This window comes from Pseudorca crassidens, chromosome 13 (genome assembly GCF_039906515.1).
Source record: "Pseudorca crassidens isolate mPseCra1 chromosome 13, mPseCra1.hap1, whole genome shotgun sequence".
In the NCBI taxonomy this organism is placed as follows: domain Eukaryota; kingdom Metazoa; phylum Chordata; class Mammalia; order Artiodactyla; family Delphinidae; genus Pseudorca; species Pseudorca crassidens.
The window spans coordinates 29,817,696-29,844,188 of NC_090308.1; the positions used below are offsets into that span (position 1 = coordinate 29,817,696).

The 26,493-nt window shown below is 39.6% G+C and overlaps 2 protein-coding genes, 3 non-coding genes and 1 pseudogene across 5 annotated transcripts in view; 1 reads left to right on the plus strand and 5 right to left on the minus strand.

Moving 5' to 3' along the window:
* Window positions 1–5,192, minus strand: part of LOC137204523 (ADP-ribosylhydrolase ARH3 pseudogene) — a 103,950-nt pseudogene extending 98,758 nt beyond the window's left edge.
* On the minus strand, window positions 5,190–7,868 carry LOC137204525 (small ribosomal subunit protein eS12). The gene is made up of 6 exons (XM_067702062.1): window positions 7,761–7,868; window positions 7,581–7,631; window positions 7,284–7,400; window positions 6,237–6,339; window positions 5,683–5,784; window positions 5,190–5,276 (listed from the first exon to the last, which is right to left on the minus strand). The coding sequence occupies exons 2-6, from the start codon at window positions 7,592–7,594 to the stop codon at window positions 5,214–5,216; spliced, it is 399 nt and encodes a 132-aa protein (XP_067558163.1). The 5' UTR covers window positions 7,595–7,631; window positions 7,761–7,868; the 3' UTR covers window positions 5,190–5,213.
* LOC137205170 (small nucleolar RNA SNORA33) lies at window positions 5,400–5,529 on the minus strand. Its single transcript, XR_010934034.1, has one exon. It is a non-coding gene; the product is annotated as a small nucleolar RNA SNORA33 (small nucleolar RNA).
* On the minus strand, window positions 5,868–5,944 carry LOC137205171 (small nucleolar RNA SNORD100). Its single transcript, XR_010934035.1, has one exon. It is a non-coding gene; the product is annotated as a small nucleolar RNA SNORD100 (small nucleolar RNA).
* Window positions 6,987–7,059, minus strand: LOC137205163 (small nucleolar RNA SNORD101). The gene has a single exon (XR_010934028.1). It is a non-coding gene; the product is annotated as a small nucleolar RNA SNORD101 (small nucleolar RNA).
* Window positions 7,869–8,804: 936 nt separating the features above from the next.
* Window positions 8,805–26,493, plus strand: part of SLC18B1 (solute carrier family 18 member B1) — a 47,064-nt gene continuing 29,375 nt past the window's right edge. The window contains exon 1 of the mRNA XM_067702061.1: window positions 8,805–8,901. The gene's annotated coding sequence lies outside the window, so the exon portion shown is untranslated. The remainder of the gene's footprint in view (window positions 8,902–26,493) is intronic.

Genomic DNA, 26,493 nt, shown 5'->3' on the forward strand with positions numbered 1-26,493 from the left:
ACCTATTTAGCAAAACATCTGCTGAGCCCCGGAACTCACCAAGTATATGCAAGCATCAAATCTAAGAGAAGACAGAATGTTTAATTTGCAGCATTCTGTAAGTCAATACTTCATTTTCCCCTTACGGATCTCATATTTATGTGCATTTTGCTCCTTTTAATCTGGTGGCAACACTGTGAAATATCACAGGTCTTTTACCCCACATTTCTCTTAACAAGCCAACCAGGTACAAACAGGATTTTTTATCTGTTTGTAAATTTTAGTTGGGAGCAGTTGAGTTGAAAGAAGGAAAAATAAAAAGCCAAATACTACATTTGTGTAAGGTTTAGTTCACATCACTCATACAATACTGTGCTGCTGGCATGTGTCTCAATAAACAAGCTTCAAAGAGAAATTACTGCAGTGTAAAGAGTTTCCCTGAATTCACATGCTTTTTACTGTTCCCAAGCCTCATACTGGCTTTTAAATTTTCAGATTCTTAGAGGTGTGTACCCCATATTGTGATAGGATACGTTTCTCTACCCTGCTCCCTAGAGTAGAGCTGGAGGGATGGGAAGTTGAGACAACTTGGCACCATTCTAGTTTAGAAGAGGCCCAGCTTGAGGTTCACTTTTGTTGCCAGAAAAAAAGGAACATGAGAAATCAAAAGAGGCTGGGGAGTTTAAGCCCGAGAAGGAAACCCACAAATTAAATGACTAAACAAATAGGCAGGTCAAATCTATTCATCCAACAGATTATAAGAGTGCCTATTACACCAAGCACTACTCTAGGCACCAGAGATTACAGCACAGAACAATGTCAGTGCTTCCATGGAGTTATACTGTGGATTATAATCTCCAGAGTATGGCTGTTGCCTTGATGCTCTCCAAATTATGCCCATTTTTCCAGAATACGCCTGCTCTGAAACCTTTTAGTCTTCAGGTAGCTTCAGACAAATTCTCATTTAGTGGAAGAGAAAGGGGCCTAACATACAGTCCACTATCACAGAGCAAAACCTTTTCCTCTAGGAATATGTTGTAGTCTCTATTTCTTAATTGTATATAAAATAACTAGTCACCTCTACTGACAACCTCCCAAAGCACAAGTTGAATTGACCTCACCAGCTGGGGAGTGTGGATTCTACAATATCAAGACAAAGAGCAAGAGCAACGAGAAATAGTAAACTGAAGCCCAACAATTTTCAAGGAGCGGAAGGAGAATCTTTTCCTAAGGGGAGCCTGCTGTACAGTCTGTGCTTATCTCCACTTCTTTTACTGATAGGTCCCTCTGACGCTAGCTTCTTACTGCCCTCTGCTGGGTAGGTCTGAACTCCCTCTCAAAGCTGCCCTGTCGTATCCACGTGCTATTTGACAAGTAAATTCACATGTTCACAAAACATACAAAAATGTTTAGTTTTATATTAATGCTACTTAAAATTAATCCTAAGACTATCTTGTTCCATTCTTTCATTTCTTTAAGAATGTTTTCTTACTACAAAAGCAATACATATTAAAGAAAAAAAAAGGAAAACCAAAATACCCACCTTTCCAGACGTAACCATTAAAACCTTAATGTATATCCTTCCAACCTTTCTTTTCTCTGAAGGCATGTGCCTTTTTTTTTTTTTACAAAATGTGGTCTTACTGTACGTTTTAACTATTGCTTTACAAATACACTGACAAATACCCTCCCATTCTGTCCATTTATACGGCACCATGATACCCCATTATGTAGATGTATCACATTTTACCTAATTGTTCCCCTCCTTCAACCAACAAGTCCTACCAAGAGTTCTGTAGTAAGCATACTTACAGCTATAACCATTCTTTCATTTGTAATTGGTCAATGAATGGGTTAACTAAATTGATGCTTTATAATTTTTCTCACCCTTTATCAGAAAATGAAAGGTTAACAGAACCTCCCGGGTTGGTAGGGCCACAAAATAACCACCAGTCTCCACCTTCACGTTTCACAACTGAGTTTAGTTCCCAAAGAGGAAACCACAGACTCAGCTTCTACCTATAAAAGCACTTCTCTACTCGTTTATCCCCTTCCCAAAGCCAATTTGCCACTGGAAACAAATTAGGAATGCGGTGATGAAAGTGGTCAGTGAAAAAGGGGCAAAAGAAATGTCAAGAAACGACACTCTTAAGGCATGTTTCATAAGAGAGCTTAAAAGATTGCCCCTTTAGTGCAGGTCTTAATAATTCCTAGGGTCACCCACCTCCCTCATTTCTAAGCCTTTTCAAGCAAAAGCCAGGTTGTAATGCAACTTCAATCAGCAGACTCGGCCCTGTTATGTTTTGGGTAAAAAAACTGGCTGAGACATCTCACTTGTGGTATGATAAAGCTTTAATTTAGGTGTGCTTATGCCATTTGAAGTGTAAGCCGCTGTTGTTTAAAAAGGACTGATTTCTGCCTGGGGAGCACCAGTACCACCAATCCTTCTGAACACTGATGTGTTAATATTTATGTAGACCAAGCCCTAAATACCTGATCACCCTCTGTACAATTATTCTTCAATTCTGACTGTGACCATCCCCCCTCTGCCCCCAGCACCTGGCCATGGGCAACGAGTCAGACTTCATCCAAGTTTCTCTCTGGGAGGCTGGGGAAGCCTGGTGGCATCTCTTGGGTACCTGCATAGCCCAGCCATGATGCCTCCATTGCTCTTGCTAGAAATTACTCCTGAAATTCCATATTGCCTTGTGGATTGGGCTTTATGAGGACCCCAGCTGGGAGGACAATGCCCTACCCCACTGAGCCATCACCCTGCCCCACCCTCAGCCTGGAATGAAGGCTGTGATCTTACTTCCCCTCCTTGGTTAAATGTCCTCTCCTTCCTCCTCTATGAAGAGGGCAGGAAGACGCAAAGCTTGCCTGTGCTTAACATATTCCTTGATCCCAACTTTTTGCACTCTCATCCATAAAGAAAAAAGAAATTCAAGCTCCATTTAAAGGGCTAGTCTTCAGTAAGACAGATGTTTCCACATTTCTAGGGTTCCTAACACCTCTGCCTATGTTTTCATTGCCTCAACAACCCAGTTTAAGATAAATTCTTGTTTTTAATGGACACCTACCTAATACAGCCTTTTTACAATTTTTCTATGGTTGTCCTGATTATTTTTAAAAGAATTTAAAGTGGTTTACCAAAAACAGACATAATAGAAATTTTAATAAAATCAGGACCAGGCAAAAATTTTTTAAGTGTAAGAGTTAAGAACAAAGAAAATGGATTTGGCTTGGAGGTTTTCTTGCAACCCAGTGAAAGGGTAGTCTCATGAGGGATGCCCTCAAACTATTATTTTCCCCAGTAAGAGAATGAAGACATCTGCTTCTGCCCTGGCACCTTTGCATGGATGGCCTCCCTCATGAATCCCATAGAAGCTATAGACAAGTCACAATTTCAAGGCTAAAGCTATGTTCCTTTGAGCTGGGTTTTGAAGACTGCCAGGTAGACAAAAAAGAAAGGTACTTCAGGCAAAGACAGAAAGACCTAATAGATTTAGTCATGAGAAAAAGGATAATCACTTCACTGCAACTGAGCAGTGCGGATGAAAAACTGGGGCCATTGCCACCTGGAGTCTACAGGCTATAAAAGGCAGAGGTGGGGCAGAGGACATCCGAGGGCTCTGGCTTGGGAAAGCGACAGAAGTAACACAAAAAAATGTTAACACTTTGTGCAGAGCTTGGCATACATTAGCAGGTCAACAGCTCTTCCCCTTCCTCTCACAAAAAGCACTGACCTTAAGGGGAAGATAAAATTCACTGAGGCACACAAAACTTGAAGGTTTTCACAGGGTGCTGTCTAGTGCGCACCATTAGTGTACTGCTGATCAAAGACAAACAAGTGGAAACTGTCCCAGGCTGGCCTTAGAGAAGTAAATAGGACCAGTCTGAACTCTGGAACTATTACAATAGAAGGCGTGGGCAGAGGGAGAAACAAGGGACTGAGGTACAGCATGGCAAAGGCCAAAGTAGACCACAAATAAAATTTTCTAAAAAGTCAGGAAGAGGGCAAAAGAAAAAGGTCATTAAGAAGCTAGTTTGACCATAAGTGTCTTGGTGACCATAACATTCTAGCAGACAGAAGCCAGAAAACACACTGAAAGTTAATTTTCAACAATGGACTTAGCCAGGTAGTATCTACAATAAGATAGGGTCAAGGATAGAATATTTCTTTAAGTGTGTTTTGTAGCTCAGCTGACAGCGAATATGGAAATATCGAAAAACCAATGCTGATGTAATCCCAAATCAGAGTTAACATTCAGCAAACAGATTAGCTTCAAAAAGTCTTCCCAGCACTAATTTCAAAAAGGGGTGAATATGAAAATGCACTTTGCTGTAATCCAACAGTTTTCCCTAGCCTGAATTACACAATTTCCCATAAAGGATCAAACAAAAATATGGTTTTTCCACTGCATCAACAGACTCAAAACAGCACCAAATACAGCATAGGGACTCAAAATGTTAAGCAGACAGTGATATAAAGAAATCACAATTAAAAGCAAACTAAATTCATTTTCCCTTCACATGTGCCCTATAACTGTATAGTAGGACAGGCAAACCAGGGGAGAGAAACTCAGAAGTACCCCAGTTGGCAATTTACGAGGGATTCCAATTTTAAGACTTCCATTAGTCCTACCTGGCTCAACATTTCGTACTCACACAAACCCAACTTGATCCAGGCTTGAATGGGTCACCATTCAATGGGTCACCATTACTTCTCCCTACTGAGTTTCTAGAGGGACTAGAAATACATAGAAACACATCTTGTTTGTGGCTAATATTTAGGTAAATAAGACACTCTGACCTTCCCTAATGGGCATGTGCATAAGCGCACCTGGACTTCATGTACCTTCTAGTGTCCCACAGCCTAAATCCAATCCAGCTTTAGGATTTTAAGTTATTGACACCCACACTTGACTAGCCTCAACCCATTTCTCTTGGTCCTAGGATGGCCTCGTCATAGTCGTGATGAATGTCCACACCCAAGAAACCCTGTCACCAATACCTCACTGTAAACCTATCTTCACTTGGGCTCTTCTACTTGCCAACACTGAAGTTACTTACTGGTTGGGAGAAAAGGCTTTCACTTAGAACCAGGCGACAGAGAGCATGCTTCCAGTTATTTTGCAATGAATATCTTTTGTTCTTCATTAACAGGGACCTTACTTTACTGCCCCAAATAAAAAACCAGAGATGAGGAACAAGAGCCTAGTTTTTTTATTTGATCATTTCTTGCATTTGAAGTACTCCTCGATGACATCCTTGGCCTGAGACTCTTTGCCATAGTCCTAAAAAAAACATATGTGATTTTACTAAAATTTAGAAACTCAACTAAATTGTTAGCACTAGTTATAATGAAGCTTTAAAAAAAATCAGCACGTCTCGTGAAAATGCTTCCCACCATTAAAATGTCTTGTAGCCATTTTCAGGGACCTTAAAGACTTCAATGTCTTTAAGGCTCGTAACACGGCTTTCCTATTGCCAGCATTTTCTAAATTTCTGCAGAAACACATTCAGATAAGCAGATTCATTGGCTGGCTTAATTATGTCTTATTTCCCTTTTCTGCAAGGCAGAAGGCTTTTTCTAAGTTTGCTGAGGATTACGCATTTTTTGCTTCGAAGAGATTGACTTAACTCACAGTGAAGCGCATCTACCCAGCGCAGCCTTCACCCCGCACACCGGTACCGACTTACCTTAACCACCACACAGCTGCAGCCAACCACTTTACGGGGTTTCCCCTCTCTGTCAATTTTACAGAGGCCTACCCATTCCCCTAGTTTCTTGTTGTCATCAACCTATCAGGGGGGAATAAAAACAAAGATCACCACACTCCAAGGCTTTAATGCTATTGGTAACACAGTACATTATATGAAAGGGAGCTGTAGTCAGAGAGGGTGACATGGCAGTTTCCTCATATCAGTTCAGTAGAGGGAGCCAGTTGTCATCATGCACAGCACCAAGACCCCCTATCAACACCCTTCCTATCTTTTGTTCTGTACCAGCATAAAATTAGCATTTAATTCTGCAGGAATAAAAATGTTTCTAGAACCAGTTTTATCATAGCCAACAATGCCAAATTTGTGACGCTTTTCACAGCTGCAGAAAACAAAGAGCTCGTTACAAGATTTGCTCCGGTATGACAAAAATCATTATGGATAGCATTTATGTGGACACATGTCCCTAACTGGCCCAATTTCCATTAAGCTACTTTGGCTTTCAGAAAAACCAAATTCAATGAGAAACTTACCTTAATCAGGTTGATTTGGTGCTCAGCACAAAGGGCCTCCACCAGCTTGACATACATAGGCTCATCACAGTTGGATGCAAGCACACAGAGATGGGCTTGGCGCCTGAAATGCAAATCCAACAGTAGATGTTAAAATTCACATCTAAATCCACTACTGTGCTCTAGAAGAGTTATCTTTGCACTGGCTACACTGGCAAAACATAAGCAGCCACTGAAGAATATAACTTTAGTTTGACGTAGGTACCACCAGGCATATGTTCCTTAACTTCATCTACAGAATCACCCTGTCTTCAGTAACTCTTAAAACTTCAAATGTTATATATAGGAACTAGTTTACTAAATTGTTACCTGTTACTAGCCCAGACCCTTAATATTGCAGAGTATTTTCAAGGTACAAATAGTAGACTCGTATCAGGAACTTTCCAACAAGTGCTGTCTTCACTGGATTCAACTGGCCAACCTACACCAAATTGAATAAACTTAAATTTACCTAACTTAATAACCCTTTCACAACATTTTTCAGCTCTAATAGTTAACAGCTGTTTTGCCAATGTTACCCACCCAGAGACCTCACTGAGTAAATTTACAATTATCCCACACCCACATTGGTCTCCACAGCTACTGTACAAAGTTCATACCAAAACCAGATGTTTCTGCCACTTTAATATAATGGTTTTAATTTGCAAAGTGCTAAATAAAAGTTCCCACCTATCCCCTAAATAACAGTGAAATTAGCCCCAAAAGCTACAGGTTTGTCAGACTGCTAGTTTTCACTCATAAAAGGAGTGAAGGGGTATCCGACAATTTAAGTCATCATTCAAACACTGTAGTTTCACTTTAGGAATCAAGTGCTCATCCCCATTCCAAACCCACACACTTTAAGTGGGTCATTAGAGATCTGAGTTCTGATACCTTTTCCTAGGTTTCCTGTAGAACGGATGCCATTCAGAACCTCTGTGCTAACACCATGAACTTCATGCTTTCTTCCCTCGGCTGCAGTTTTGTTCCGGTTCCAACACCCCACCGTATTGAGACTGATACACGTACTTGTCTAAGGCTTTGGCAGCTTCGCGAATTCCACGTGCTAGGCCATCGTGGATGAGGGCGGTCTTCAGCACCTCTTGCAGAGCAGTATTAACGTCCATTACACCTCCAGCAGCAATGCTGAAAAACAAAAAAATTAAGCTATTAATAAGTTCCCGCACACCATCTAACGCCTTGCACTTGGCAGTCATCAGCGAGGTAGGTCAGACGCGCTTAAGGCGCCACGGCCGACCCAGAGCCCGCACTACCGGCTCGAAGCCCACGCCTGGGCCGCACCACCACCCCGGGCCCTGGGCTCACCCTTCCTCGGCCATGGCGGTGGGTTACGGGTGGAGCCGAATCTTGAATGCACTACAATACAAAAAGCAAAAAAGTGGTTGATAAATAGATTCAACTTAGGTGCAAATATTTAACGTCAATCCCTGGCAAAAAACAGCGAGCCACGCTTCGTAAACACCACCCTAGCTTTCCTCCACTCACCCCGCGCCTCCGCCTCCGCGCGGCTCCGCGGCGGCAGGGAAAGAGAACGAACGTACCCTCAAGACGGTATTTAAGGGTTTCCCAGGACCCCTAGGCGCATGTGCACTCCCTTCCGTGCAAGAGCTGGCTCTGGCAGTGCCGGTCTCGAGAATTTCTGTTTCCGGACTGAGGTGGTTCTGAGACAGGGGTCCTGGAGCCTTCTAGCAGGACCGGTCATGACTCTGTTCGGCGGTCATTGGACCGCACAACAGGCACTAACGCGGGCAGCCTCCCAACGTCATTCCCAGCCGGCGCCCGCGGAGGCCCAGAGAACTCGTCCTACGGAGCGCGAGAAGGGCCAAGCTCTCCTGTCTGCGCGATCTTGTAAGTCCCGCGGAGCCCAGGCTCTGTCGGAACACCAGTTTTAATCCCTTCTGACACTATAATTGTAATTTCCTATCGACCCCACCAACTGGGCCTCCCTGAGCTGCACACTCTCTCCCTTCAATTTTAAGTCATTCTGAATGTTCATGAATTTTTCATTCTGTGGGTGATCTTCGCCCGCGCGCGCGTCTCTCTGTTCTCATGAAACGAAAGCTCGCTACTTCTGAGCGCATTGCAAATTCCACTTTCCCGGCGACTGTTAGTTAAGTGGAACCTCTGGCCAGCCCGGTGGTTGGTTACGGTTTCCTAATATAGTTCGTTTTAAAAGAAGGTTTGTTTGTTTGTTTTCTTTTTCTTTTTAACACTAAATTGTCCCCTGGATTCGTAACCCCGTCCAAATCGGGATTTAACAGGTGCATTGAAACACCTGCAATGTTTCAGGTAGGGACAGGGACAGGGTCTGGAAATACAGAGATGAAAACGTAGTCTTTGAGAAATCCGGCGTTAATTTCGCCTTCCAGGACTGACGGAGTTAGTGCAATCTGAGAAGTCAGTTTTAACTCTGATTTTCCCGGGAAGCAACATTCTGAATTTTGCATTTATTGGCCATTCCCCTACCAGCACTTGCAACGCAAATACATGAAATACAGCCAAATGTAATCAGTACCGTCCTTTTTCTAGTGTTTTGTCTTCCTCTTCTGACAAGTCGCCAAGACAGCAATTAAGCAGTTCCTAGGTGCCAGCACTGTGCATACAGTGAACAGCGAAGAGCAAACAGGTAACGTTAGATTCTTGAGTGCTGTGAAGAAAGCAAAAATGAGTAACGTGGTAAGAGTGTGAGGTAGAGTTAGCCAGAATAGTGATATACTGGAATTTTAATAAATTAATATCGTTCATTTTTAACTATTAAGTTTTCATTTTAAAAATGTTGAAACTGCTTCTTTTCATCCATGACTCATCCTAAAATGTTGTTCACTTTACTTATTCATTTAACTATTGAACTTCTGCTTTAAAAAAAAAAAGTACTGCAGGGGCTTCCCTGGTGGCACAGTGGTTAAGAATCCCCCTGCCAATGCAGGGGACACGGGTTCGAGCCCTGGTCCGGGAAGATCCCACATGCCGCGGAGCAACTAAGCCCGTGCGCCACAACTACTGAGCCTGTGCTCTACAGCCCGTGCGCCACAACTACTTAGCCTGTGCTCTACAGCCCATGAGCCACAACTACTGAGCCTGCGTGCCACAACTAATGAAGCCCGGGCACCTAGAGCCCGTGCTCCACAACAAGAGAAGCCACCACAATGAGAAGCCCGCGCACCACAACAACGAAGAGTAGTCCCCACTTGCCGCAACTAGAGAAAGCCCATGCGCAGCAACAAAGACCCAACGCAGCCGAAGATAATAAATAAATTAATTTTAAAAAATACTGCAGAGTTTATGAAGATGAGAATGTTTATTTCTGCTGCTCTCATGTTTGTGGTGGGATTAAGATTTGAGCCAAAGATGAGGATACGTAAAGGCCTCAGGGGATGTACAAAGTGGGAAGGTAAGAAGGCCTTTAGGCTGTGGCAGCGTTAGAAACTGTCTAAAAAAAAAAGAAAGAAACAAAAAAAAGAGAAAGGATTTCAAACAGGAAGGGTAGAAGGAAAGAAATTATTCTAAGTGAAGAAAAGAGTAAGGCCAAAGGCATGGATACCCCCTTGTCTTTTTTACCTTAACACGTATTTTTTTTTTTTTTTTTTTTTTTTTGCTGTACGCGGGCCTCTCACTGCTGTGGCCTCTCCCGTTGTGGAGTACAGGCTCCGGACGCGCAGGCTCAGCGGCCATGGCTCACGGGCCCAGCCGCTCCGCGGCATGCTGGATCCTCCCGGACCAGGGCACGAACCCGTGTCCCCTGCATCGGCAGGCGAACTCTCAACCACTGCGCCACCAGGGAAGCCCAACACGTATTTTTGAAAGGAAATGTGATAGTGTTTCAGCAAATTTTTCATCTAAAGTTAATAAAAGTTAATATGCTAAGCATATTAGTAGATTTCTAACCCACCCACCCCCAAAAAAATCTTAAGGAGGAGGCACGGAATTTGGTAAAGACATGGGAAAATAATCATTGCCAAACAACGTATTTATGTAGGGGAAAAATGATTAAATACCTTTTAGACTCAGGTATCCTGGGCGTTAATATTTCACCTTAATAAATGCTTTTTCTATCAGTTTGAAACTTCCCTTCTTAGAACTGGAGCTGCATTTTTGTTTTGATGTCCTAGTTATATAACTGGTTCTAATCTCAGGGATAAAGTTAAAGGACACACTAGTGATTCAAGGATTCTCTAATATAGATTCTCCTACTTCACTATTTTAAGGTCACGCCCTCTCCATTTTAGATATTGCCAAAGGTGAAAGACAAACCAAATAGAACATAATAGGTAGAGTCACTCTCATACCAGCAGATCATAATACTTACATAATGTACACAAATGTGTATCTGAAATACATATGAGAAATAAATTCTAAAGTTTATTTTAGAAACAATAATGATAATAAGTAATTTTGTTTAGTACTTTCTACATGCCAGTTTGTGTGCTAAATTATTATCATATATTTTCTCCCTTAATCATTGAAATTCCATGTGATAGTGGTGGTGTTAGCCCCCTTTAACAGGGAAAGATCATACAGCTAGTAAATGTGGAAACTGATATTTGAGCCCAATGGACTTCAAAGCTCATGCTTCTAACCCTTCAGCCATTTGGATGATTGCCCAACTGTGGGAGGGAGATCGTAGATTTCAAAGATAACTCTTTGCACCTCCCATTTGGCAACGGTATGACTGGTTCTACCTTATTGTGCTAAAAAGTCACGCAGTTGGAGAAAGGGAATATTGGAGTGTTAGAAAAAGAGAGAGCAGTAGAAATGTGGGTTTCTGAATCATCCAAGTGTAGATGTATTAGTTAGCTAGGGCTGCCGTAACAAAGTATCACAAACTGGTAGTGTAAACAGCAAAGTTATCCTCTCACAGTTTTGAAGGCAGGAAGTTTGAAATTAAGGTATCTGCAGCATTGGTTACCTATAAGGCCGTGAGGGGACTCTGTTCCATGCCTTCCTCTTTATTTTCTGAGGTTTGCCAGCAAACTTGGTGTTCCTTGGCTTGTGGCAGTGTAACTCCAATCTTCACCTGATGTTCTCCCTGTGTACATATCTGTCTCTGTGTGCAAATTTTTTCCTTTTTATAAGGATACCATTATACTAGATTAGGGGCTCACCCTTTGCCAGTATGACCTCATCTTAATTAATTACGTCTAGAACAATTCTGTTTCCAAATAAGGTCTTGATATGGGGTGCTGAGGTTGGGACTTTAAGCTTTGTATTTTGGGGGGACACAATTCAACCCACGACAGATGTGAAAGAAGAAGGGGATGTAGAACAGATTAAATGATAGGAAAGATCTTTGAGTTGAACTGCAAAAAGTTTAGTTGAAAGACTAGAGCTGGCACTATGGAAAACAGTATGGAGATTCCTTAAAAAACTAAAAATAGAACTACCATATGACCCAGCAATCCCACTATTGGGCATATACCCTGAGAAAACTATAATTCAAAAAGACACATGCACCCCAATGTTCACTGCAGCACTATTTGCAATAGCCAGGTCATGGAAGCAAACTAAATGTCCATCAACAGAGGAATGGATAAAGATGTGGTACATATATACAATGGAATATTACTCAGCCATAAAAAGGAATGAGATTGGGTCATTTGTAGAGATGTGGATGGACTTAGTGTCAAACAGAGTGAAGTAAGTAAGAAAGAGAAAAACAAATACCGCATATTAATGCATATATGTGGAATCTAGAAAAATGTTATAGATGAACTTATTTGTAAAGCAGAAATAGAGACATAGACATAGAGGACAAATGTATGGATACTAAGGGGGAAGAGGAGGGTGGGAGGAATTGGGAGATTGGGATTGACATATATACACTATTGATACTATGTCTAAAATAGATAACTAATGAGAACATACTGTATAACACAGGGAACTCTACTTAATGCACTGTGGTGACCTAGATGAGAAGGAAATCCAAAAAAGAGGGGATAGATGTATATGTACAGCTGATTCATTTTGCTATACAGTTGAAACTAACACAACATTGTAAAGCAACTATACTCCAATAAAAGCTAACTTAAAAAAAAAAAGAAAGAAAGAAAGACCAGCACTGGTAACAGAAGCTAAACCAGTACACACGAAAGATTTTATATCATGGGGTGGTGGGGTCCAGTTGAGCTGAGTTCCAATTCCAGCCCTCTCTGTGGCCTTTGGCAAATGACTTATTTTTCCGAGTCAGTAAAGTGGTGATAATACTAGAATATCGTGAAGAGTAAAAAGAGATAGTTGTTGAAAGTGTTTGCCACTGTGCCTGTTAAGTAGTTACTTACCTTATAAAGAACTTCACATGAGAATATATGGAAAGATTCTTAATATTACCTTCCTCCTGTCCTAAAGCATCTAGCATTTAATACAGTGACTTACATATTGGAGTCATTAAACCAACATGTACTGAATGAATTCATGGAATGAAATAAGATTAAGCATCTGTGTAGTCGGCACACCAACAATAAAACCATGTTGGCAACTGTTGTCATAAATGAGTGCCTGTTGTGAGTTAGCTGGAGGCTTTGGGCATCCCAGAAAACCACTTTTCATTTGAAAACTTTTAAAATGTTCCTACCTTTGGGGGTAGAAATAAATATAATGGATGGAAATGGAAGTTAAGAAACATGAGAAAACTCAAAAATATTATCCTGCTGCAGCTCCAGAACATATAGGTCTAGCCTTGGCTTATGTAGCATATGGTTTTAAACATAGTGAAGAAAAATAGTTGTAGCTGAAAAAAGGTTTGGGCCAAAGAAAAAAGAATCCTATTATATCAAGAGATGAATCAAAGGAAAAGGAGAAAGTTGGTGAGAGGGAAGAGAATAAAAAATAAATAAAGTAGACGAATAAGAGTGGAATAGATTAATAAAGGCTGTAAGTAGTAGTTTGGAAAATTACTATTTAAAGCCTTCCATTGAAAACCCAGTTTATTAAAGGAAAAAAAAAAGGTTGTGCGGGACAGTGGGGCTAATTTATTGTATTGCCAAGTATGAAGCCTATGTATTTTGAGGTTTTTGTGTAATTCTCACCTAAGTGTTCTTAAGTATTACTAACATTGTTTCCTCAGCCCTTGTTTTTCTTGCTACCGGATGCTACGCAGAGCTCTCTGGGCACCATGGCTGCTCACTACAGGGCTGATTCGGGACGTGTAGGAACAAAACGTACCGAGGAAGATAATTAGAGGCAATACTTAAAGTTTATGAATAAACTAATTATAAACCAACAACACAAGCAATTTATAAATGAAGTAAATAGTGGCTAATAGAGCAAACCCTAAATTAACATTAAGTTTATTCACTTGGGGTACAAGGAGAACCTGGGTGTGCAGGACTCCGGATCCCAATGCTACTTCCTGTAGACCAGCTCTGCTGTTATCTGTGTAACTTTTTTTTGAAAAATGGGTCCTTATGATCTAACATGTGTTTGACAATTGCAGTTCTTATTGCAGAATCATTGAAATGAAGCCAGGACCACTGCTGTGCTTAAAACTAGAGCTATATTAAAGAAAAAAAAAAAGTCCTAGTTCCATAATCACTCCTCTACCGTTTTCTGACTCTGTAGTTCTGGTCAAAACACTTCTAGTCTCTGCCTCTCAAGTGCTTCATCTGTAAAATGAAGTAGAGAATTGAATGAGATGCTTTTAAACACTCTTTTGGTTTGGATATTCTGTGTCACCACTTTGAAACAATAACTTTTTAATTAATTAATTTATATATTTATTTTTGGCTGTGTTGGGTCTTCGTTTCTGTGCGTGGGCTTTCTCTAGTTGCGGCGAGCGGGGGCCACTTTTCATCGCGGTGCGCAGGCCTCTCACTATCTCAGTCTCTCTTGTTGCGGAGCACGGGCTCCAGACGCGCAGGCTCAGCAGTTGTGGCTCACGGGCCTAGTTGCTACGTGGCATGTGGGATCTTCCCAGACCAGGGCTCGAACCCGTGTCCCCTGCATTGGCGGCATATTCTCAACTACTGCGCCACCAGGGAAGCCCTGAAACAATAATTTTAACTTTTAGTAAATGTTGAACATCTGTGTGGTCTGCCATAGTCATTTTCTGATATCATATGACTTCAGCCACAAGACACTGAGCTGTAGCTGATGCCAGCTTCCCTCCTGTGTCTCCAGGTTATAGGTGATTTCTTTATTTGTAAGTACAGCTGTTCCTTTTTTTTTTTTTGGCTGTGAGCACATCATGGGGATCTCAGTTCCCTGACCAGGAATTGAACCTGCACCGCCTGCAGTGGAAGGGCAGAGTCTTAACCACTGGACACCAGGGAAGTCCCAGCTGTTGCTTTTTTATATTAGGACAAGTAAGCATGTTCATTATAGAAAACTTGGATAATATTGTATCAATTATAGTCCTTATGTATGGAACAGAATAACCTATGGTCAACATTAAACAAACAAAAAAGTGGCTCAGGAAATAAAAGGGTTTGCTGAGCAATCAGGTTCAGGGAGTGGTAGAAACAGGATAGTTCCAGGGATCTTGGTTACAGGAACTTTTACAAAGTCTCTTAAGTTAGTGCTTCTCAAACTATCTGACTAACTGTTTGACTAAATGAAGATTTTTCACCCAGTCCGTAACAGATAATTTAATAAAATACAATAAATATTAATTACTAGTGGTTCTGCAAGACTAACCCTGTTGCAGATAATAAATGTAAGCCTAAACATTTTAGAAACAACTTCCTGAAGATACTGGAGAGTGACCAAAAGCAGACAGAACTGGAGGGCGGGGAAAAGGAATGGCACTGGCTGAATTCCCATTTTTATGGCTTTTAGTATGAGGGGAGCCCCCAGTGCCACATGGAACAACTAATAGTCAGAGGTCCTCAGTTTTACTGCCCTGAAAACCAGAGGACAGAGTTTAGAGCAATTGCAGCTGCTGAAAATGGAGGGCAGGGGGGAAATCCCAGAAAGGAGAGAGCCAGAGAGGGGCAGACCGATATTCTGTGTATAGACCCAGCTAAATCTCTGACTGGCCCCAAGCTACACATGCATGGGGTAGACTCAAAGCAGCACAATTAAAGCTAAAGAAAACACACAGAGATTTCAGCTACTTCCCATCACTGGAGAAACAGATTATAAAGTTTGAGTCAAGGTGGATTACCTCTGCTGAAATTTAAAAAGAAAAAAAAAATCAATATTCTTTGAAAGAATAAAAGAGAATCCAGAGTCTCTGCAATGTATCATTCATGATACATTATTTTTCTTATTAATTAAAAAATACATGTAAACATTTAAAGCAAAAATTATAACATTTTATTATGGACTTATATCATTTCTAGATATAATGCTTATGAAAACTAGAATATAAATGATTAGAAGCTAGCACAGCATAAGTGGACCTATATGGGGGTAAGGTTCTTATGTTTTGCATGAAGTGCTACAATATTAACTCAAAATAGATCAGAAACGTTAGAAATGTGTTTTGTAAACCCTAAGCAAACACTAAAATATAATTCAAATAGACATACCTAAAAACACAACAGATAAATTAAAATGTAATTCCAAAACTTGTTTTCAATTAAATAAAAAGAAAAGAAAGAAGAAATTAATAAAAATAACAGATGGGGAGATATAAAACAGTAGACTTAAATCCAACCATGTCAATACTCATCTTAAATGTAAATAGACTATCTGCTCAAATTAAAAGACAGAGATCATTAGAATGGATTTTTAAAACATCAACTATATTCTGTCTATAAGAGATGCATATTTATTTATTTGGCCGCAAGTCTTGTGAGATCTAAGTTCCCCGACTAGGGATTGAAGATTGAACCCATGCCCTTGCAGTGAAAGCAGATGGCCAGGACTTTCCCTTTTTTCTTTTGGAAGAGATGCAATTTTTTAAAATTTAATTTAATTTTTTTATACAGCAGGTTCTTATTAGTTACCTATTTTATACATATTAGTGTATATATGTCAATCCCAATCTCCCAATTCATCCTACCACTTTCCCTCCTTGGTGTCCATACGTTTGTTCTCTACATCTGTGTCTCTATTTCTGTGCTGCAAACCAGTTCATCTGTACCATTTTTCTACATTCCACATATACGTGTGGAATATTTGTACGATATTTGTTTTTCTCTTGCTGACTTACTTCATTCTGTATGACAGTCTCTAGATCCATCCACGTCTCTACAAATGACAATTTTGTTCCGTTTTATGGCTGAGTAATATTCCATTGTATATATGTACCACATCTTCTTTATCCATTTGTCTGTCGATGGACATTTAGGTTGCTTCCATGATCTGGCTATTGTGAATAGTGCTGCAGTGAACATTGGGGTGCATGTGTCTTTTTGAATTATGGTTTTCTCAGGGTATATGCCCAGGAGTGGGATTCCTGGGTCATATGGTAATTCTGTTTTTAGTTTTCTAAGGAACCTCCATACTGTTCTCCATAGTGACTGTATCAATTTACATTCCCACCAACAGTGCAAGAGGGTTCCCTTTTCTCCACACCCTCTCCAGCATTTGTTGTTTGTAGATTTTCTGATGATGCCCATTCTAACTGGTGTGAGGTGATACCTCATTGTAGTTTTGATTTGAATTTCTCTAATAATTAGTGATGTTGAGCAGCTTTTCATGTGCTTCTTGGCCATCTGTATGTTTTCTTTGGAGAAATGTCTATTTAGGTCTTCTGCCCATTTTTGAATTGGGTTGTTTGTTTCTTTAATATTGAGCTGCATGAACTGTTTATATATTTTGGAGATTAATCCTTTGTCCGTTGATTCGTTTGCAAATATTTTCTCCCATTCTGAGGGTTCTCTTTTCACCTTGTTTGTAATTTCCTTTGCTTTGCAAAAGCTTTTAAGTTTCATTAGGTTCCATTTGTTTATTTTTGTTTTTATTTCCATTGCTCTAGGAGGTAGATCAAAAAAGATCTTGCTGTGATTTATGTCAAAGAGTGTTCTTCCTATGGTTTCCTCTAAGAGTTTCATAGTGTCCGGTCTTACATTTAGGTCTCTAATCTACTTTGAGTTTATTTTTGTGTATGGTGTTAGGGAATGTTCTAATTTCATTCTTTTACATGTAGCTGTCCAGTTTTCCCAGCACCACTTATTGAAGAGACTGTCTTTTCTCCATTGTATATCCTTGCCTCTTTTGTCATAGATTACTTGACCATAGGTGCGTGGGTTTATCTCTGGGCTTTCTATCCTGTTCCATTGATCTATATTTCTGGTTTTGTGCCAGTACCATATTGTCATGATTACTGTAGCTTTGTAGTATAGTCTGAAGTCAGGGAGTCTGATTCCTCTAGCTCCATTTTTTTCCCTCAAGACTGCTTTGGCTATTCGGGGTCTTTTGTGCCTCTATACAAATTTTAAGATATTTTGTTCTAGTTCTGTAAAAAATGCCATTGGTAATTTGATAGGGATTGCATTGACTCTGTAGATTGCTTTGGGTAGTATAGTCATTTTCACAATATTGATTCTTCCAATCCAAGAACACGGTATATCTCTCCATCTGCTGGTATTATCTTTAATTTCTTTCATCAGTGTCTTATAGTTTTCTGCATACAGGTCTTTTGTCTCCCTAGGTAGGTTTATTCCTAGGTATTTTATTCTTTTTGTTGCAATGGTAAATGGGAGTGTTTCCTTAATTTCTCTTTCAGATTTTTTATTATTAGTGTATAGGAATGCAAGAGATATCTGTGCATTAATTTTGTATCCTGCAACTTTACCAAATTCATTGATTAGCTCTGGTAGTTTTCTGGCTTCTTTAGGATTCTCTGTGTATAGTATCATGTTATCTGCAAACAGTGAGAGCTGTACTTCTTCTTTTCTGATTTGGATTCCTTTTATTTCTTTTTCTTCTCTGATTGCTGTGTCTAAACCTTCCAAAACTATGTTGAATAATAGTGGTGAGAGTGGGCAACCTTATCTTGTTCCTGATCTTAGTGGAAATGGTTTCAGGTTTTCTCCATTGAGAATGATGTTGGCTGTGGATTTGTCATATATGGCCTTTATTATATTGAGGTAGGTTCCCTCTATGCCTACTTTCTGGAGAGCTTTTATCATAAATGGGTGTGGAATTTTTTCAAAAACTTTTCTGCATCTATTGAGATTATCAAATAGTTTTTATCCTTCAATTTGTTAATATGGTGTATCACATTGATTGATTTGCGTATATTGAAGAATCCTTGCATCCCTGGGATAAATCCTACTTGATCATGGTGTATGATCCTTTTAATGTGTTGTTGGATTCTGTCTGCTAGTATTTTGTTGAGGATTTTTACATCTATACTCCTCAGTGATATTCGTTTGTAATTTTCTTTTTTTTTGTAGTATCCTTATCATGTTTTGGTATCAGGGTGATGGTGACCTCATAGAATGAGTTTGGGAGTGTTCCTTCCTCTGCAGTTTTTTGGAAGAGTTTGAGAAGGATCGATGTTAGCTCTTCTCTACATGTTTGATGGAATTCGCCTATGAAGCCATCTGGTCCTGGGTGTTTGTTTGTTGGAAGATTTTTAATCACAGTTTCAATTTCATTACTTGTGATTGGTCTGTTCATATTCCCTACTTCTTCCTTGTTCAGTCTTGGAAGGTTATATCTTTCTAAGAATTTGTCCATTTCTTCCAGGTTGTCCATTTTATTGGCATAGAATTGCTTGTAGTAGTCTCTTTGGATGCTTTGTATTTCTGCGGTGTCCGTAGTAACTTCTCCTTTTTCACTTCTAATCTTACTGATTTGAGTCCTTTCCCTCTTTTTCTTGTTGAGTCTGGCTAAAGGTTTATCAATTTTGTTTGTCTTCTCAAAGAACCAGCTTTTAGTTTTATTGATCTTTGCTATTGTTTTCTTTGTTTCTATTTCATTTATGTCTGCTCTGATCTTTATGATTTCTTTCCTTCTGCTAACTTTGGGTTTTGTTTGTTCTTCTTTCTCTAGTTCCTTTAGGTGTAAGGTTAGATTGTTTATTTCAGATTTTTCTTGTTTCTTGAGGTAGGCTTGTATTGCTATAAACTTCCCTCTTAGAACTGCTTTTGCTCCATCCCATAGGTTTGGATTGTCATGTTTTCTTTGTCATTTGTCTCTAGGTATTTTTTTATTTACTTTTTGATTTCTTCAGTGATCTCTTGGTTATTTAGTAACATATTGTTTAGCCTCCATATGTTTGTGTTTTTTACACTTTTTTCCCTGTAATTGATTTCTAATCTCATAGCGTTGTGGTCAGAACAGATGCTTGATATGATTTCAATTTTCCTAAATTTACTGAGGCTTTGTTTGTGACCCAAGATGTGTTCTATCCTGGAGAATGTTCCGTGTGCACTTGAAAAGAAAGTGTAATCTGCTGGTTTTGGATGGAATGTCCTATAAATATCAATTAAATCTATCTGGTCTATTGTGTCATTTAAAGCTTGTGTTTCCTTATTAATTTTCTGTCTGGATGATCTGTCCATTGGTGTAAGTGAGGTGTTAAAGTCCCCCACTATTATTGTGTTACTGTCGATTTCCTCTTTTATAGCTGTTAGCATTTGCCTTGTGTATTGAGGTGCTCCTATGTTGGGTGCATATATATTTATAATTGTAACCTTTTTTATTTTAAAGTCTATATTATCTGATATGACTATTGCTACTCCAGCTTTCTTTTGATTTCCATTTGCATGGAATATCTTTTTCCATCCTCTCACTTTCAGTCTGTATGTGTCCCTAGGTCTGAAGTGGGTCTCTTGTAGACAGCATATATATGGGTCTTGTTTTTGTATCCTTTCAATGAGCCTGTCTTTTGGTTGGAGCATTTAATCCATTCACATTTAAGGTAATTATCAATATGTATGTTTCTATAACCATTTTCTTAATAATTATAGGTTTGTTTTGCAGGTCCTTTTCTTCTCTTGTGTTTCTCACTTAGAGAAGTTCCTTTAGCATTTGTTGTAGAGGTGGTTTGGTGGTGCAGAATTCTCTTAGCTTTTGCTTCTGTGTAAAGCTTTTGATTTCTCCATCGAATCTGAATGAGATCCTTGCCGGGTAGAGTAATCTTGGTTGTAGGTTCTTCCCTTTCATCACCTTAAGTATATTGTGCCACTCCCTTCTGGCTTGTAGAGTTTCTGCTGAGAAATCAGCTGTTAACCCTATGGGAGTTCCCTTGTATGTTATTTGTCATTTGTCCCTTGTTGCTTTTAATACTTTTTCTTTGTCTTTAATTTTTGTCAATTTGATTACTGTGTGTCTCGGCATGTTTATCCTTGGGTTTATCCTGCCAGGGACTCTCTGCACTTCCTGGACTTGGGTGGCTATTTCCTTTCCCATGTTAGGGAAGTTTTTCACTATAATCTCTTCAAATATTTTCTCGGGTCCTTTCTCTCTCTCTTCTCCTTCTGGGACCCCTCTAATGCAAATCTTGTTGCATTTAATGTTGTCCCAGAGGTCTCTTAGGCTGTCTTCATTTCTTTTCATTCTTTTTTCTTTATTCTGTTCCGCAGCAGTGAATTCCACCGTTCTGTCTTCCAGATCACTTATCCATTCTTCTGCCTCAGTTATTCTGCTATTGATTCTTTCTAGTGTATTTTTCATTTCAGTTATTGTATTGTTCATCTCTGTTTGTTTGTTCTTTAATTCTTCTAGGTCTTTGTTAAACATTTTTTGCATCTTCTCGATCTTTGCCTCCATTCTTTTTCCGAGGTCCTGGATCATCTTCACTATCATTATTCTGAATTCTTTTTCTGGAAGATTGCGTATCTCCACTTCATTTAGTTGTTTTTCTGGGTTTTTATCTTGTTCCTTCATCTGATACAAAGTCCTCTGCCTTTTCATCTTGTCTGTCTTCCTGTGAATGTGGTTTTTGATCCACAGGCTGCAGAATTATAGTTCTTCTTGCTTTTGCTGTCTGCCCTCTGGTGGATGAGGCTATCTCAGAGGCTTGTGCAAGCTTCCTGATGGGCAGGACTGGTGGTGGGTAGAGCTGTGTGTTGATCTGGTGGGCAGAGCTCAGTAAAACTTTAATCCACTTGTCAGCTGATGGGTGGGGCTGGGTTCCCTCCCTGTTGGTTGTTTGGCCTGAGGCGACCCAACACTGGAGCCTACCCAGCTCTTTGGTGGGGCTAATGGTGGGCTCTGAGAGGGCTCACGCCAAGGTGTACTTCCCAGAGCTTCTGCTGTCAATGTCCTTGTCCTCACAGTGAGCCACAGCCACCCCCCGCCTCTGCAGGAGAGCCTCCAACACTAGCAGGTAGGTCTGGTTCAGTCTCCCCCGGGGTCACTGCTCCTTCCCCTGGGTCCCGATGCACACACTACTTTGTGTGTGCCCTCCAAGAGTGGAGTCTCTGTTTCCCCAAGTCCTGTCAAAGTCCTGCAATGAAATCCCACTAGACTTCAAAATCTGATTCTCTAGGAATTCCTCCTCCCGTTGCCGGACCCCCAGGTTGGGAAACCAGATGTGGGGCTCAGAACCTTCACTCCAGTGGGTAGACTTCTGTGGTATAAGTGTTCTCCAGTTTGTAAGTCACCCACCCAGCAGTTATAGGATTTTATTTTATTGTGATTGCGCTCCTCCTACCGTCTCACTGTGGCTTCTCCTTTGTCTTTGGATGTGGGGTATCTTTTTTGGTGAGTTCCAGTGTCTTCCTGTTGTTGATTGTTCAGCAGTTAGTTGTGGTTCCGGTGCTCTCACAAGACGAAGTGAGCACATGTCCTTCTATTCTGCCATCTTGAACCAATCTTGAAACTGGAAGAGATGCATTTTTAAATAGTTTAAGAGTAAAAGGATGAGAAAAGATATACCATGCAACCAATAAACAAAAAGGCTGTAGTGACTATGTTAATATCAGATAAAATATACTTCCAAACTATTACTAATGATAGAGGTATTTCACAATCAGAAATGACAAATGAGCAAGTTCACTGGGGAGACATAACAAATATATATATATATATATATATATATATGCAGAAATTAAATGGTATGAGAAACAAACTCAAAATTATGGTTGGAGATTTGAACATCTCCCTCTTAGCAATTGACAGAAAAATTAGACAAAATAAGTAAGATCATAGAAGGTATGAAAAAATCTATCACTCTGACCTAATAACTTTTATAAAATACTACATCCAACAACAGTAGAATATTATTATTTTCAAGTGCACATGATACGGTTTACAAAGATGGATGCATGCCATGCTATAAGACAACTTTCAATAAATTTTAAGAGATTGAAATTTCCAGGATAGAAATATTCCACAATAAAATTAAATCAGAAATCAATAATATAAAGATATCTGGAAAATCCCCCAATAATTGAAAATTAGAAACACACTTCTTATTAATCCATGGGAAAAATAAATAAATAAGGAAAATTAGAAAATATTTCAAATTATATGATAATTTGCAGGATGTAGTGCATAGAGAGAAATTTAAAACCTTTTGTGCTAATATTAGAAAAGAAGAAAGGGCTAACATCAATGATATGTTTCTAAAGTATAAAAAATAAGGGCAAAATAAGTCAAAAGAAAGTGAAAGCAGTGGTTTCGCTGGTGAATTCTATCAGACATTTAAGGAAAAAATAACACTAATCTCATACAAACTCATCCAGAAAATATTGGGAGTAGGCAAAACTTCCATCTTGTTTTACAAGTCCAGGATTACCATGATACCAAAACCTGACAAAAGAAAAGAAAATTACAGGACAACATTACTCATAAGCATAGGTAAAAAATCCTTATCCAATTTAGCAAATTGAACCCACCTTATATAAAAAAGATAATACTGTATGTCCTAAATTGGGTTTATCCCAAGAATGCAAGGTTGGATTAACAGTAGAAAATTGATCAGTTTATCATATCAGAAAAATAAATAAGAAAAATTATTTACAATAAATTCAAAAGACACTTCTGATAAAAATCCAACACCAATTCATGTTAATGTCCCTCAATACATTAGAAATATGAGAATTTCCTCAATCTGATAAAATGTACATATGAAAAATCGACAGCTAGCCTCATACTTAATGGTAGAAGACCTAGTGTTTTCTTCCTAAGATTGGGAACAAAGTGAGTATCTCCATTCTCAACCCTTCTATTCAACATTTTCCTGGTAATCCTAGTCAGTGCAATAAAGTAAGTGAAAAATGAAAGCATACACTTCAGAAAGGAAGAAGTAAAACTCATTCATATATGACATGATTATGCAGAAAATCTAAAAGAATCTATAAAACAACTGTTTGAACTAATGAGGAAATTTAGCAAGATTGCAGGATACAAAATTAATATAAAAATTAATTTACTTTTATATATAATCAACAAGTGATTGGAAAAGTTAATGTAAAAAAAATCCATTTTAATAACTTCTAAAACTAAAATATTTAGGAATAACTTGACGTGAGGCATGTCACGTCAAGTGACATAGATACCTCTACAATGACAACTGCAAAACATTTCTGAAAGAAATTAAAGAAGATTGATGTCAGTGGAGAGATATATCACGTTCATGAATAAAAAAACAGTATTAATTGGATGTCAGTTCTCTCTAAATTGATCTATAGAGTCAACAAAATCCCAATAAGAATCCCCCCCAGGTTTTTTTGGAGAAATTGAGAGCTGATTCTAACATTTCTATTGAAATTCAAAGGACCCAGAATATTTAGACTGCTCTTGAAAAAGAGCAAAGTTGGAGAATTTTCACTCCCTGACTTCAAACATACCAGATTTTGACACGTGATGGAAGCAAGTAAGTGGAAGCAGATGGCCTCACCTGAAATCCCCCCCGGTGCAGGGAGGGCAGCATTCCAGGGGAGTAGGGATGAGATTCTGACTGTAGTGTTGTGGGACTCGAGGGACATTGTTCCAGCTAATGATTAAGAACTCTCCAGACAATAGGGGCTTCTTAGACAATGGGTGAATTTCCAGGATGTCCGGCCCCCTTCCGAGAAGGAGGGAGATAACAAAATGTAAAAAAGGTGTCTGTCAAAGACCAATCAGGCAGCTGGGGACAAGTTCCCTCTCTGGTCCGAGCCTAAGCCGGGACCAATCAGCAGGAGAACACAACCAAATCTATAATTTACATACGGGGAAGTGGGAACCTATAAAACTGACATATTCGCACCCAAAAGGGTTCCTTCTTCGACCTCCTGCGTGAGGACCAAGGAACCCCGGTGCACCGGCCTTCAATAAACCTCTTGCGTTTTGCATCGACTTCCGACTCTTGTTGTTTCCTGGGCGAGTCGAAACTCCTAGGAGACCGCGCAGGTCTAACAGTGTCTGGTGCCTACCTCCAGCAGTGCTGACGCAGTCTGGGTACTGGGCCGCTCCTGTGCTGTGATTTTAGGCACGTAGCCTCTAAGTGGTGTGCATAATCCTCCTGATAACCCTGTGCCTTACCTAATAACCTGTGATACATTCAGTGTCTGCTTAAATGAGCAAAAGTTGTTTCTTTTAATAGCAACAGGGAACCCTGATTGCTACAAATGCTAGGAAGAAAAATAAAGAAGGATTAAGGGACAAAGGGTTATGGTGTCCCTTAATCCTTCTTTATTTTTCTTCCTAGCATTTGTAGCAATCAGGGTTCCCTGTTGCTATTAAAAGAAACAACTTTTGCTCATTTAAGCAGAAAATGAAGGGTGGGATTGGGAGGGTGGGAGGGAGACACAAGGGGGAGGGGATATGGGGATATATGTATGTATATGAATAGCTGATTCACTTTGTTATATGGCAGAAACTAACACACATTGTAAAGCAATTATACTATAATAAAGATGTTAAAAAAAAAAGGTTATGGGTCTGTGTTTTGATATGGGGTAAGAATGAACTCTGAGGAAGTGACATTTAAACAGAGACGATATTATTCCATTTTAGTTTGTAAAGAAAAAATGTTTCACATGTGTATATATGTCTACATGAACATATAAAAATATGAATAGGTGATTGTGGTAGGCTGATAATTGATCCCAAAGATATGTCCATATCCTAATCCCTGCAAGTTATAAATGTTACCTTATTTGGAAAAAAGGGTGATTAAGTTAAAGATCTTGAGATGAAGAGATCATTTTGGATTTTGGCTCAGTGAAATTGATGTTGAACTGCTGGCCTGCAGAACTGCAGCTTATTTTAAGCTCCAAATTTGTGGTTATTTGTTATAGCAGCCACAGAAGACGAATGAGATAATATTTTCGACCGTAACACTAAGGATCTGGAAGGAGGATGGGAAAGAGAGGTTAGATGTGAGAGGAAGATAGGGGTATGAATATGTGTACCACAAAATCTTATTGTAAATTAAAAGTAGATGGATGTGGGCTTTCCTGGTGGCGCAGTGGTTGAGAGTCCGTCTGCCGATGCAGGGGATGCGGGTTCGTGCCCCGGTCCAGGAGGATCCCACATGCCGCGGAGCGGCTGGGCCCGTGAGCCACGGCCGCTGAGCATGCGCGTCCGGAGCCTGTGCTCCGCAACGGGAGGGGCCACAGCAGTGAGAGGCCCGCATACCGCCAAAAAAAAAAAAAAAAAAAAAGTAGATGGATGCAAAACAAGAACATGCATTTTATTAAAATATATAAAAACAAAAAATTTGTATTAAACATGCAAGAAGGATTGCTGATGGGGAGGGAATGGGAATGAGGATAGAGGGAAATACATGACAACAGAAATGAAAAATTCAGTTGAAGGATTGGAACATAAAGTTAAGGAAACTTCCAATAAGATGAAGCAAAGAGAGAAAGAGATGAAAAGTAGAAGAGAAAAAGAGTAATAAGTAAGAGGACCCAATAGTCTAGCGACCCAATAGCTACATAAAGAGCAATCCAGAAAGAGAGAAAAAAAAAGGGGGGTGTAGTCATCAAAGAAGTAATTCAAAAAAATTCTCCTCTATAACTTGATGTTAGACTGGAGCGAGAATGCAGAATAAAATAAGATTGGGGAAACAGGCAGGGATTAGATCATAAAGATTCTGGAGGCTGCTTCAAGGAAACTTTGCTAGAGCTAATCCTGTTTAGAATGGCTCTAAAACCTCTTCTAACCTGCCTGCTCACCCAGGAATTTTTACATAATCTTCAAGACCCACTGTAACATCACTTCTTCAGGAAGCCAGCCTGGACTCATTTAGCCAAAGTAAACAGTTCTTCCAATATGTTTCTCTTATAGAACTCATTGCATTATAATAAATTGTTAATCAGTGTCTGTTTTATCTGCTAGAAGGAGGTATGTATGCTTAGGGGCAGAGGCTGGATGGGGCTCACTTATCTTTGAACTTGCAATGCTTGGCACTAGGTAGTAACTCAATGGTCTTGAGTTACTTTATTTC